The 11,894-nt window shown below is 34.4% G+C and overlaps 1 protein-coding gene across 1 annotated transcript in view; it reads left to right on the plus strand.

Moving 5' to 3' along the window:
* Nucleotides 1–11,894, plus strand: part of EHBP1 (EH domain binding protein 1) — a 331,743-nt gene that overhangs the window by 245,350 nt on the left and 74,499 nt on the right. The window contains exon 14 of the mRNA XM_061210795.1: nt 141–284. Within this exon, the coding sequence (XP_061066778.1) occupies nt 141–284 (144 nt within the window). The remainder of the gene's footprint in view (nt 1–140; nt 285–11,894) is intronic.

The following is an 11,894-nucleotide window of genomic DNA, read 5'->3' on the forward strand; positions in this document are numbered from 1 at the left end:
AAAACTACAATCTTATTCCTGACCGCTATTATTTTGATGGATTGTATAACTATTGATTCGTTTACAAAAATGGATTACATGGGTTTTTTGGTTTTTTGCTTGTTTGTTTTGGCTTCTAATTCTGTATCTTTGTTTTTAAGCATCGAATGTTATCCAGACAAGAAGAGCTCAAAGAAAGAGCAAGAGTTCTGCTTGAGCAAGCAAGAAGAGATGCAGCTTTAAAGGCAGGGAATAAGCAGAATACCAACGCAGCCACACTGCTCTGCAACAGGCAGCTAAGTGATGTGAGGAACATTGGTTAAAAAAACATACATTGTTCATTATAATCCTGGGGGTGTAAATAAGAGTAACTTATTTATATTTTTGATAAATTATTTTTCCACAGACTGTATACTGTGGGTACTTGGTACTTTCGTTGAACTGTTAAATCCATACTTGGAGGAGCAGGTTGTAATTATTCCTACACAGCAGTATTAGCTGTTAGAAAAAGTAGGATCCTGGAATATAATTTCCACATATACATGAATAATCTGTTTTTTGTTAATTTACACTTTGTAATTTAGTTGTACTTTGTTTAGGATTGTATTTTGTCAATGGAAGTTAATTTTGTTGGAAACATTAGAATATAATAATGGTGCCTACAATTTATTGAAATATTGGGTTGGCCAAAAAGTTCATTCGGGTTTTTCCATAAGATGTTATGAAAAACCCAAATGAACTTTTTGGCCAGCACAATACTTAGCATATATTCCAGGCACTATAATGGATGTTTTGCATAATTTTTATTTTACCTAACCTCATGAAGTAGATATGCAAACTCCTTTTTAGATAAGAAAACTGAGGCTGATAGGTAAGATAATATGTACAAGGTTGTAGTTGATAAATGATGAATTCAGGATTTGAACCCAAGACTTATCAGACTCCAGAGTCAATCCTCTTTCCTATCATATACTGCCATCCCTATGTTAAGCCATATTTTTATACATATTTTTGTGTAGTGCCTCACAGATAATAATGAACATATAGTAATAGAAGCCTTTAGATTTAGGGGGACGTGAACCTCTTCATGAATCTGAAAATTATGACAACCCTGCCCTATTCCCAATTTTACATATACATAAAACTGCATGCTCTTTTTTTTTTTTAATTAAGATTTTATTTTTTTAGAGCAGTTTTAAGTTCACAGGAGAATTGAGGGGAAGGTACAGAGATTTCTCATATACCCTCTCAACCATAGCCTCCGTTCTTAATAACATGCCCTGCCAGGGTGGTACATTTGTTAAAACTGTGAACCTACATTGACACATCATTATTACCCAAAGTCTGTAGTTTACATTATGGTTCACTCTTGGTGTACATTCTATGAGTTTAGACAAATGTATAATGACACGTATCCATCTTTATAATATCATACAGAGTATTTTCACTGCCCTAGGGATTCTTTGTGTTTCACCCATTCATCTCTCCCTTCATCCCCAACCTCTGGGAACCTGATAACTTTATTGTCTTCATAATTTTGCCTTTTCCAGAATGTCATATATTTGGAACCGTAGTATGTTGCCTTTCCTGATATGGCTTCTTTTCACTTAGTAATATGCATTTAAGGTTCCTCCATGTCTTTTCATGATTTGATAGCTCATTTCTTTTTAATGCTGAACAATATTCCATTGTCTGGAGGTACCACAGTTTATCCATTCACCTACTGAAATGCATCTTGGTTGCTTCCAAGTTTTGGCAATCATGAATAAAGCTGCTATAGTCATCTACATGAAGGTTTTTATGTGGACTTAAGTTTTCAGCTCCTTTGGGTAAATACCAAGGAACGCGTTTGCTGGACCTTACGGTAAGAGTATGTTTACTTTTGTAAGAAATCACCAAACTCTCTTCCAAAGTAGCTGTACCATTTTTCATTCCCACCAGCAATGAATGAGAATTCTTGTGTTTTACATTCTCGCCAGCATTGGGTGTTGTCAGTGTTCTGGATTTTAGCCATTCTAATAGGTGTGTAGTGGTGTCTCATTGTTTTAATTTGCATTTTGCTGATAATATATGATATGGAGCATCTTTTTATATACTTATATGCCATCTGTAAATCTTCTTTGGAGAGGTGTCTCTTAAGATCATTGGCCTATTTTTTAATCGGGTTGTTTTCTTACTGTTGAGTTTAAAGAGTTCTTTGTTTCTTTTGGATACCAGTCTTTTATCAGATGTATCTTTGCAAATATTTTCTCCCTGACTGTAGCTTGTCTTCTTATTCTCTCTATATTGTCTTTCACAGAGCAGAAGGTTTTTTTTTTTGCAGTTTTTTAAAAATTAATTAATTATATTTTAAAAATTTTTGGCTGCATTGGGTCTTTGTTGCCATGTGCAGGCTTTCTCTAGTTGCGGCGAGCGGAGGCTACTCTTTGTTGCGGTGCGTGGGCTTCTTACTGCGGTGGCTTCTCTTGTTGTGGAGCATGGGCTCTAGGTGCACGGGCTCAGTAGTTGTGACACGTGAGCTCTAGAGCGTAGGCTCAGTAGTTGTGGCGCATGGGCTTAGTTGCTCCGCGGCATGTGGGATCTTCCCGGACCAGGGCTCAAACCCGTGTTCCCTGCATTGGCAGGCGGATTCTTAACCATTATGCCACCAGGAAAGCACAGAGCAGAAGTTTTAAATTTTAATGAAATCCAGTTTAACCATTAGTTCTTTCATGGGTCATGCCTTTGGTGTTATATCTAAAAAGATACCATACCATTACCATACTCAAGGTCATTTAGGTTTTCTCCTATGTTATCTTCTAGAAGTTTTACAGTATTGTGTTTTACATTTAGGTCTGTGATCCATTTTGAGTTAAATTTTGTGAAAGGTGTAAGGTCTGTGTCTAGATTTATTTTTTTGCATGTGCATGTCCAGTTGTTCCAGCACCATTTGTTGAAAAGATGATCTTTGCTCCATTTTGTTGCTTTTGTCCTATGTCACAGACATTCATTTTGGGGGTGCAAATGTAAGTAGGATTATGTTTTTAATTTCAAATTCCACTTGTTCATTTCTGGTATATAGGAAAGCAATTGACTTTTGCATATTAACCTTGTATCTTACAACCTTGCTATAATTGCTTATTAGTTCCAGGAGAGGTTTGGCTTCTTTTTTTTTTTCCTTCAATTCTTTCAGATTTCCTACATAAGATAATCATGTCATCTATGAACAAAGGCAGTTTTATTTCTTCCTTCCCATGCATACTTTTTTTAATGCCTTTCAGAGAATAACCTCTGAACTTGACCACTGTTTTTCAGACTTTGTCTTTTTTTTTCTTTCTTTATTATTATTTTGTTTTTCTTTAAGTGAAGTATAGTTGGTTTACAATATAATATTAATTTCAGGTGTACAACGTAGTAATTCAATATTTTATAGACTATGCTCCATTTAAAATTATTGTGAAATATTGGCTATATTTTCTGTGCTGTACAATATACAGGCTTCAAGTCTTTACACAGTAATGTGATATAAAATCAGTGTAGTGGGCCACAATAATTTTATTTTCAATGAAAAGGAATAGAATATTTAATTGAAATAGAAAATATCAGAATTTATCACACATCATAGTACTTTTGTGTGAGACTTGTTTTAGTTACGTGGGTATGTGTGCTTACTGGATCTTGATATAAGATGTATCTTTAATTGTGGGTCATGATAAAAATCTTTGAGAAATGCTAATCTAGATGGCCATTCTTTCTGAGGAAGAAATTTTGTAGTCTTTATACCAACTCTTTCAATGCCTAACCATCTATTATATCATCAATTTGTTGGTTCAGTCAAATATTTATTGAGTGTCAGAAATTAGTATTTTTGTAGAGATAGAAAAGACTAAGCTTCGGGGACTTCCCTAGTGGTCCAGTGGTTAGGACTCCATGCTTCCACTGCAGGGGGTGCAGGTTCGAACGCTGGTGAGGGAACTAAGATCCAAAAAAAACAAAAAGAAAAGACAAAGCCTCTTCTCTCATGGAATTTAAATTTTGGTGGGAAGAGACTGGTAATAATGAATAAATAAGTTAACTACGGAGTGTGAAAACTACATGATATAGTAGAGGATAATTTGAGTAGGTAGGAGTGATTTGAGGAGGGGACATTTGAACTAAGACTTGATGGGAGAGAAGGATCCAGTTAAGTAAAGAGCCACAGAAAGAATATTCTCTTTAAAAAGAAAGTTATTTTGTTGATATTATATTTTATTTGTGATAAACTTTGTTTCGTAGTTCTTTCAGGGTCTAAAAATTATGGAAAATTTATAGCTCTATATTTTTCAAGTGTGTTGATTTTAAATTTAGAACACCTGAGATTTAAATGATCTGTCTGCCAAGTAGATCTTAAAAAGCCATTATTTTACCTATGTGTAAATTTTACATATATTAATAATTGTCATCTAATGTTTATTGAGCACTTACCATGTATCAAGCAGGATTCAAAGTGCTTTCTAGTGGATTTTCTTGTTTAATCTCCACAACAATTATATGAGTTAAGTATAATCTCTGTTTTATAGTTGAGAAAACTGACATACAAATTAATGAGTTGCCCGTGGTCACACAGCCTATAAGTAACAGAGCCAAGAATTGAACCTAGACAGTTTGACTTCAGAGAGTATGTTTTTTTTGTTTTGTTTTGTTTTTTTATTTTTCAGTGTTTTTTTTTTTTTTTAAGGGAACGCTATTTATTTATTTATTTTTGGCAGTGTTGGGTCTTCGTTTCTGTGCGAGGACTTTCTCTAGTTGCGGCGAGCGGGGGCCACTCTTCATCGCGGTGCGCGGGCCTCTCACTGTCGCGGCCTCTCCTGTTGCGGAGCACAAGCTCCAGACGCGCAGGCTCAGTAGTTGTGGCTCACGGGCCTAGTTGCTCTGCAACATGTGGGATCTTCCCAGACCAGGGCTCGAACCCATGTCCCCTGCATTGGCAGGCAGATTCTCAACCACTGAGCCACCAGGGAAGCCCCGAGAGTATGTTTTTAAAGCATTGTGTTTTATTTCCTTCTTGTTTATTTTTCTGAAATCCTTGTGAAGTAGGAATAGATATTATTGTTGTATCCATTGTAGAGGTTAAGAAAACGAGTTAGGAAAGGGTGTTTAAATTTGCCTAGGGTTGCAAACAGTGACAAACTAGGCTTAGAATTCAAGTATCCTGACTTTTAAAGCTGTTTGTTTTTTCATTCAATTTATTCGTTTATTACTTTAAACTTTCAACAAATATTTTATTGGTCATCTCTTTTTAAGGCACCAGTAATTTTGCTTGCACTTCTAATTTCCCAAATAAAACTTAAACTTTTAGCTGAATTACATTAGTGTGAATTCAATATCATAAGTTAACTACTAAAGCATCGCATATTCTATGTCTGTGACATCTTACTGTATCTGTAAAATATATAACTTGGATTTTAAGAAACATGATGTTAGTGATGTTTCATCGAGTTGGATAATACTGCTGGTAGCATGTTACTTGCCACATCTTTCTGGAAAGCAAGTAAACTTCATCAAGAAATGCTCATTCCATTTTATCCAATAATTCCACTAACAAAGATCAATATGCAGGTTTTCATCACATAGTTATTTATAATAGCAAAAGTTACGGAATGGCAATCACTCAAACTAGGGGAATGATCAAATAAATTACAACAAATATATATACTTGTTATGTAGCTATTGAAAATTATTCAATAATGTTTTGAAAGAATATTGAAAGGACATAGGGAAATGTTCACAGTGTCATTTTGTACAAAAAGAAAGATATAAAATAGCATATGGCATACGAACTCCATTTTGAAAGACTGTGTTTTTATATATGCATTGAAAAGTTCAGGAAGGAAAATAATCAAAATATTAATAATATTTATCCCTAAGGGTAGTATAACAAATGGCTTACAGAGTTTTTTTCCCTTTATTCTCTCTGTTTTAAAAATATGTCGTGTTTAGATAAATATTTTAAACTAGGGAAATTTTTGGTATCCAAAAAGGATGTTTTTAATAGATTGTTTTCTTAGCATACCCAAACATACTTGACCATAAAGCTGTTTCATTTAAACTAATGTTGTGTTTCAGTATCTCTAAGGGGTGTGTGTGTGTGTGTGTGCACGTGTGTTTTAAGAAGAGATGTAGAAAGAACTGTTCACTTTTACAGTTGATGGTATTTGTTTGTGCTTAGGTGTGGAATAAATGGCGAATTCAGTACTATCAATTCTGTTCACACTGAGAAGACATTTGCTTACTTCACTGCATTTGTTTCCCACTTACCCAAAGTTGTACCCTACTGCTTATGAAACTATGCTTCAAACAGTCCCAAAGATAGTTTCCCTACCCTTCCTCTTTCAGGTTATCTTTTGCTACATTATAAAACACTGAAAACCTATTGGCATAAAATAACCATTTTATTATGCTTACAGATTCTATAAATTAGGGCTTAGGATAGGGCACTGGGGGAATGTTTTATTTCTGTTGCATGTTTTCAGGGGCTGGTTTTCGGCTAGGAACTATGCTGTCTGTTGGAACACCTACATGTGGCCTCTCCATATGGTTTCTCTACTTGGGCTAGTTTGGGCTTCCTCACAGCATGGTGGCTGGGTCTAACAGCAAGTGTCCCAAGAGAGTAAAGTGAGCTCTCTTATGCATTCTTATGATCTAGCTTTAAAAGTCACTTTTGCCATACTGTTGACCTGAGGAGACAGAAAGCTACACCCAGGTTTAAGTAGCAGAGACATAGACCCCACCACATTGTAAGAAGAATGTGTGGCATGGAAGATATTGTTGTAGCCTCTTCTCAGTTATAGTTTAAGCTCACTTTAAAAACTCTCTTGCACATTCTACTGTTGCTCATTTTTCAGATAAGTCAAGCCGTATATAGATGTGTTGGGAAGAACATCAGTTCCATGACCTGAATAGTACATCCTGGGACTATTGCTCTAGTTTTGACATTTGTTACTCTGTGGGCCTTATAGCTAATATTGAAATGATTTAAGAAAGAAAATGTAAAATATCAGGTAACTCCCATTTCACAAAAGAAGTTAGACCTTGCCATTGCTTTTCAGATTTTCAGTTTAGTATGCAACTTTATAATCAGGTTGATATCTTTTCCAATGATATGGTAGTTTTCTTAATTTGATCATTTTCTTTATCGTTTCTGGTAGCTCTTGTACATACAGGTTTGAGTTATTTAGTAGTACTGTCCATATTTTGGAAAAGTAGTATGACCAACTTGGCTGACAAAATTAAAAGGGAAAATACCAAATTTCATCTCTGGAGCAACTGAATATGAGTTAAGTGATACTAAAAGTAGAAATTATTTAATCTCTCTAAATCTGTTTTTCCATTTGTGATATGGAGGCAAAGAAAATTTTTTTCTCCTGTGTGACATTCAAATTAATTGGTGTCCACGGTGGAGTGGGTAAGGGAACCATGACTAATGCCATCCCCACTTCAGTGTCAGCATCCCTTTCACTCTGGAGAGATCAAAAGACTTCTGGTAAATAAAAAGCAGGTTTAACTAAGAAAAAAAAAAAAATCTGGCATCTAATTTAGTGAACTGATTGCTACTATTTTCACTTCCTTATGCTCTTTAATTTGAGCCTTAATTTACCATGCCCTCATTTTTAAATTCATTGTAAATTATCTTGCCTTTATAATGTATGCTTTGGTACTAAGAGTCTAGTTGCTGGCAGGGAGAGATATATATATACCCGCAGATACCCACGGCTTTTTGTGTTCTTAGTTTAACTGAGAGTTCCCAAGAGTGGAAAAAAAAAAAAAAAGTTGGTACCCAGGAGTGACCCCAAGTCTTGAATAAATTAGTCACTGACCTTAAATCTTCAAGAGTTTACCGAAGAGCTTAGTTACTTACTCTTAGGAGACTGCTGATATAGGACTTCTTCAGCAATTTCTATCTCTTATCCTTCTAAACTTCGTTTCTATACAGCTAATCTAGGACCTTCTGATGAATACCAGGAAGAATGAGTAGAGCTATTTTAATAATTCATGTTAGAGTTCTTAAATAGAAGTATAATTGCATGGGACAATGTCCGTGTACTCTGTACAGGTTAACCCCTTTTGAGGTATCTAGTTTGTATCTAGTTCTGGGCTGAGAGAGAGAACTTACAGAGGATTCAGAGAAGTGTTAAAGGATTGAAAGCAAAGGTCTACTTTTAAGGAAAGACAGGCTTATGAAATATAAAGAGAGAACTGGGAAATAGTTTAAGTAGTAATTTGAGTATATGAAGGCTCAGATTCTTTCTGGTAACTCCCACTTACCCAAGAGAATAAGTTCCAAACTACTCAAAATGGCCTCATATAAAGTTCTTGCAAATCCTGTCCCTTCCCTTTCTAGCCTCATTTCTCACCTCTCTCCCATTTTTCACTCTACAGTCTAACTCAGCTAAGTTGCTTAGAAAGTTCCTGTATCAAGCATTTGCTGTTCTCCCTGAAATGCCTGTCTTCCCTTGTTAGGAAAATAACTTCTGTGAGTACCTCTGTCATGGCTCCTAGCAGCAAAGTTAATTCTCATTCCTGTATCTTTTTCTAATATATTGCACATACTACTACTGCCACATTTATCCCATATAATTATCTAATTATACATCTCTCTCTCCCTCAACTGTGAGCTATTCAAAGTACAAGAACCTTGTATCCCCAGCACCAAGTATTAATATTAAGTAAATGTTTGTTCAATGAATAAGTGAAGGGAGGGAATAGTGACAGTCTATTTTTCATATCTTCTGAGTGTCAACTAAGAAAAACATGAGCTTAAATATGAAAAATTGGGGTTGCTATGAAGAGTTTCTTGGTAAACAAGGGGAAAAACTGACTCTCTGAAGGTCTTTAGAGCAGAACTGATTATCATTGGTCAGAGAAAGTTAAAGGGTTCCCCTTTCTCAGATCAGTTACAGAGATGACATTTGCCACTTTGGGACTCGAGGGTCCCTGTATCATCTTCTTCCTATTCTTGAATCCTACATTTTGATACCTTCCTTTGTTATGGTGTGTACACACCAAATTCTTACACATACCTACTCTTCCCATACTCTGGGACCTCTCATTAGAGTTCAGCTCCCAGCTCTGCCTTGAATCACATCACTCTAAGCAAACATTCCCTCATATAAATTAGTATAGCTTTAGGCTGGAAAGCTAGGAAACAATTTCTAAGACACTGAAGACAACTCTTGGTAATATTATCTTGTGGATCCCCATGTACAGACTCTACTTAACTTATCTTCGGGAAATATTTGAGCTGTAATTTCTCTTAAAAGGGAACTTACAAACACAGATACTGTAAACCTTATAATTTTTCTTAATTTTTGTCAAGACTACCATTGCGTGTTTTAATGAGAACTTGCTGCAAGTACATAATGAATTTAGATCTTTTTTAGGGAAAGTAGTTTACATTATTCATTTGTATCTCTGTGCCTTTAAACATTTGTTTAACCTGTTTCAGGTGTTTTCAGAAATTAGTTTTCTATAGGAGACAGATTTCATTGCTCTGAGCTCTGTGATTTCTATTTCTTTGCTTCCTATTCCTTTTGACATTTTCATGTTACATTTTACTAATATAAATTTTAGGTGTGATATTTGTTTTGTTCATTATTTTCCACATATACTTCAAATAATTTTTTTCAAAGTACAACTCAGGGGTTTGACAGGTTCAACAATCTAGCCATTATATAGCCAAAGGAGCTTCCTTGATTGTATAATATATTTAAACTCAAACTCTGAGAAAAATGTAATAACTTTTTTCAAGAAAATATTTCCTTTTTTATTATTTTTCTTTATTACTCAATTCTCACACTTTTTCCCCAAGAAATGCATAAATAGAATTTAAGAAGCTAGTCTATTTCAGACTCTTTTGCTTATTACTTTACATTAGAATATAGTTGCTTTTTTAAAAAAATACATTTAATAAATCCACCATGACATTTAGTTATACTCATGTAATTATAATAGATAGCTGAAAGACATGTTTGCATTTGATATACTAAAGTTTAGGATCAGTACACTCTAAGAATAAGGGGCAACAATCCTGCTACCCACACTCCTTGGAATTGCTATTAGGATATGAAGCACTTTGAACCTATCAGAAGAAGGATGCTATATAGGTTTAATTATACCTTTTTGTTTTTAAGAAAGAAAGAAATCTATTTTATAAATAGAAAGTCTAAAAAGAGAATTGGGAATGATTCTTCAATCTAGTTAGTCTAATCACTTAACAGTGAATTTATAAATATGTTTTTCAGTTTTTCAATCATAAATTATGTAACATAAGAATATGGTTTTCACATAGTTGTTAGATACCAAGAATATTTTTTAAAAGAAAAACCAGCCAAAAAATCACAACATTATTATAATCCAGACGAAGTTTTTTGTCTGATATTTAATCTGCAAACATAGTGAGTGACCCATTACAATTAATTGGCATAGGAGTCCACCCTCACTTAGCAGGATCAAACTGCAGGTTAGCAGCAAGTCCTGAAAGGTTTGTAATATCTGTCTTTAAAGGTTTGCAGTAATATTTGAATCCTCTAAAGAAAACTGTGTATATGGGAAAGGAATTTCAGTTTGGTCAGTCCTTAGTTAACTACAAAGATCAGTAATCAAAAAAAGATACAGTGACTTTTTTTTTTTTTTTTTACTGGTCATTAGCAGTGAATCCAAAGGGCTTATTTGGTAAGAATGCAAGGCGCTCTCTTTTGCGAATTAAACCTTTAACAGGTATTTTGTTGATATGAAGGGGTGGGACATCAACCTTGTACTTTTGATGTTAATTGGAAAATATTGATTTAAATGGGACTAGTCTGTTGTGCTGATAATTGTAGCAGATTTAGGTAAGATCACTAGATCTTTTCCAGATAATCAAAGAAGCAGTTACCATCCAATTGGTAAAAAACACTAAATATCATCATATCATCTATCTCTGAAGGAAACTTTTCCCATAGTTTTCATATATATATGTGTCCCAAGTATGTCTCATCGTAAAACTGTATGTAAGATTATGCTTATATGTTTATGAATATCAGCTGTGTTACATTTAAATGGCTAGCCTCTAGGAATCAAGCTTTAAAATTAAGGTCAAGCTAAAATTTTTATTTTTCCTGATTACATATATTATTAGTTCTATTACTAGGAAGAAGTAGGTAACTTTGCACTTGTAATTTTGAAAGAACATCAGTTATTATAAAAAGAAATCTAAAACCTCTCATAACAGAGAGAGTAAGAATTTCTCTTATTTGCAGATTTTTATTCTCTGTATGAACTGGAATGTCTACACCTAGGGCACAAAGATGAAAATATATTCCTTATTTCTTACGCCAACACAGTTGATAGAAGATTTAATGTACGTAATCCGTTTCAGACCAGTAAGACACTTTAAATATATAGCTAATCTTTTTTATAGTTGCATTTTATAGGAGAAGAATGCCAATGTGCTTCTGTATTCGGCATAAATGCCTCTGTACATAGCAGTGGTTTTTATTCATTATGATTTAAATAATAGTTTATCTATTGTGTCTAAATTTAAGTTGATTTGAAGTCTGCTATCCTAACAATGGCTACTAGACTTCTTAGAAAACATATTGTTAGCTTGCTCACATATCTTCAAAGTCACGCAAAACACTAGCATTGTTGGGGGGAAAAACTCAAGCATCTTTTCTATTATGTGGCCACAAACCCCTAGTCTCAAAAGTCTTATTTATTTGAGATTGCCATGAATACATGAATCTAGGGCTAGGTATTTTAGCATCAGGAACACTCCTTTTATGCGACTATTAATGGCCATAGACATTTTCCATATGGCTGTTCAGTGCAGTGTTGAACATCCCAGGATGATATCACCATTACTAAGAGCTGTATTTTGTATTGCCTATTCTGTTATTGCTCAGTATGCACAAGGGTAG

Source organism: Eubalaena glacialis, chromosome 14 (genome assembly GCF_028564815.1).
Source record: "Eubalaena glacialis isolate mEubGla1 chromosome 14, mEubGla1.1.hap2.+ XY, whole genome shotgun sequence".
NCBI lineage: Eukaryota > Metazoa > Chordata > Mammalia > Artiodactyla > Balaenidae > Eubalaena > Eubalaena glacialis.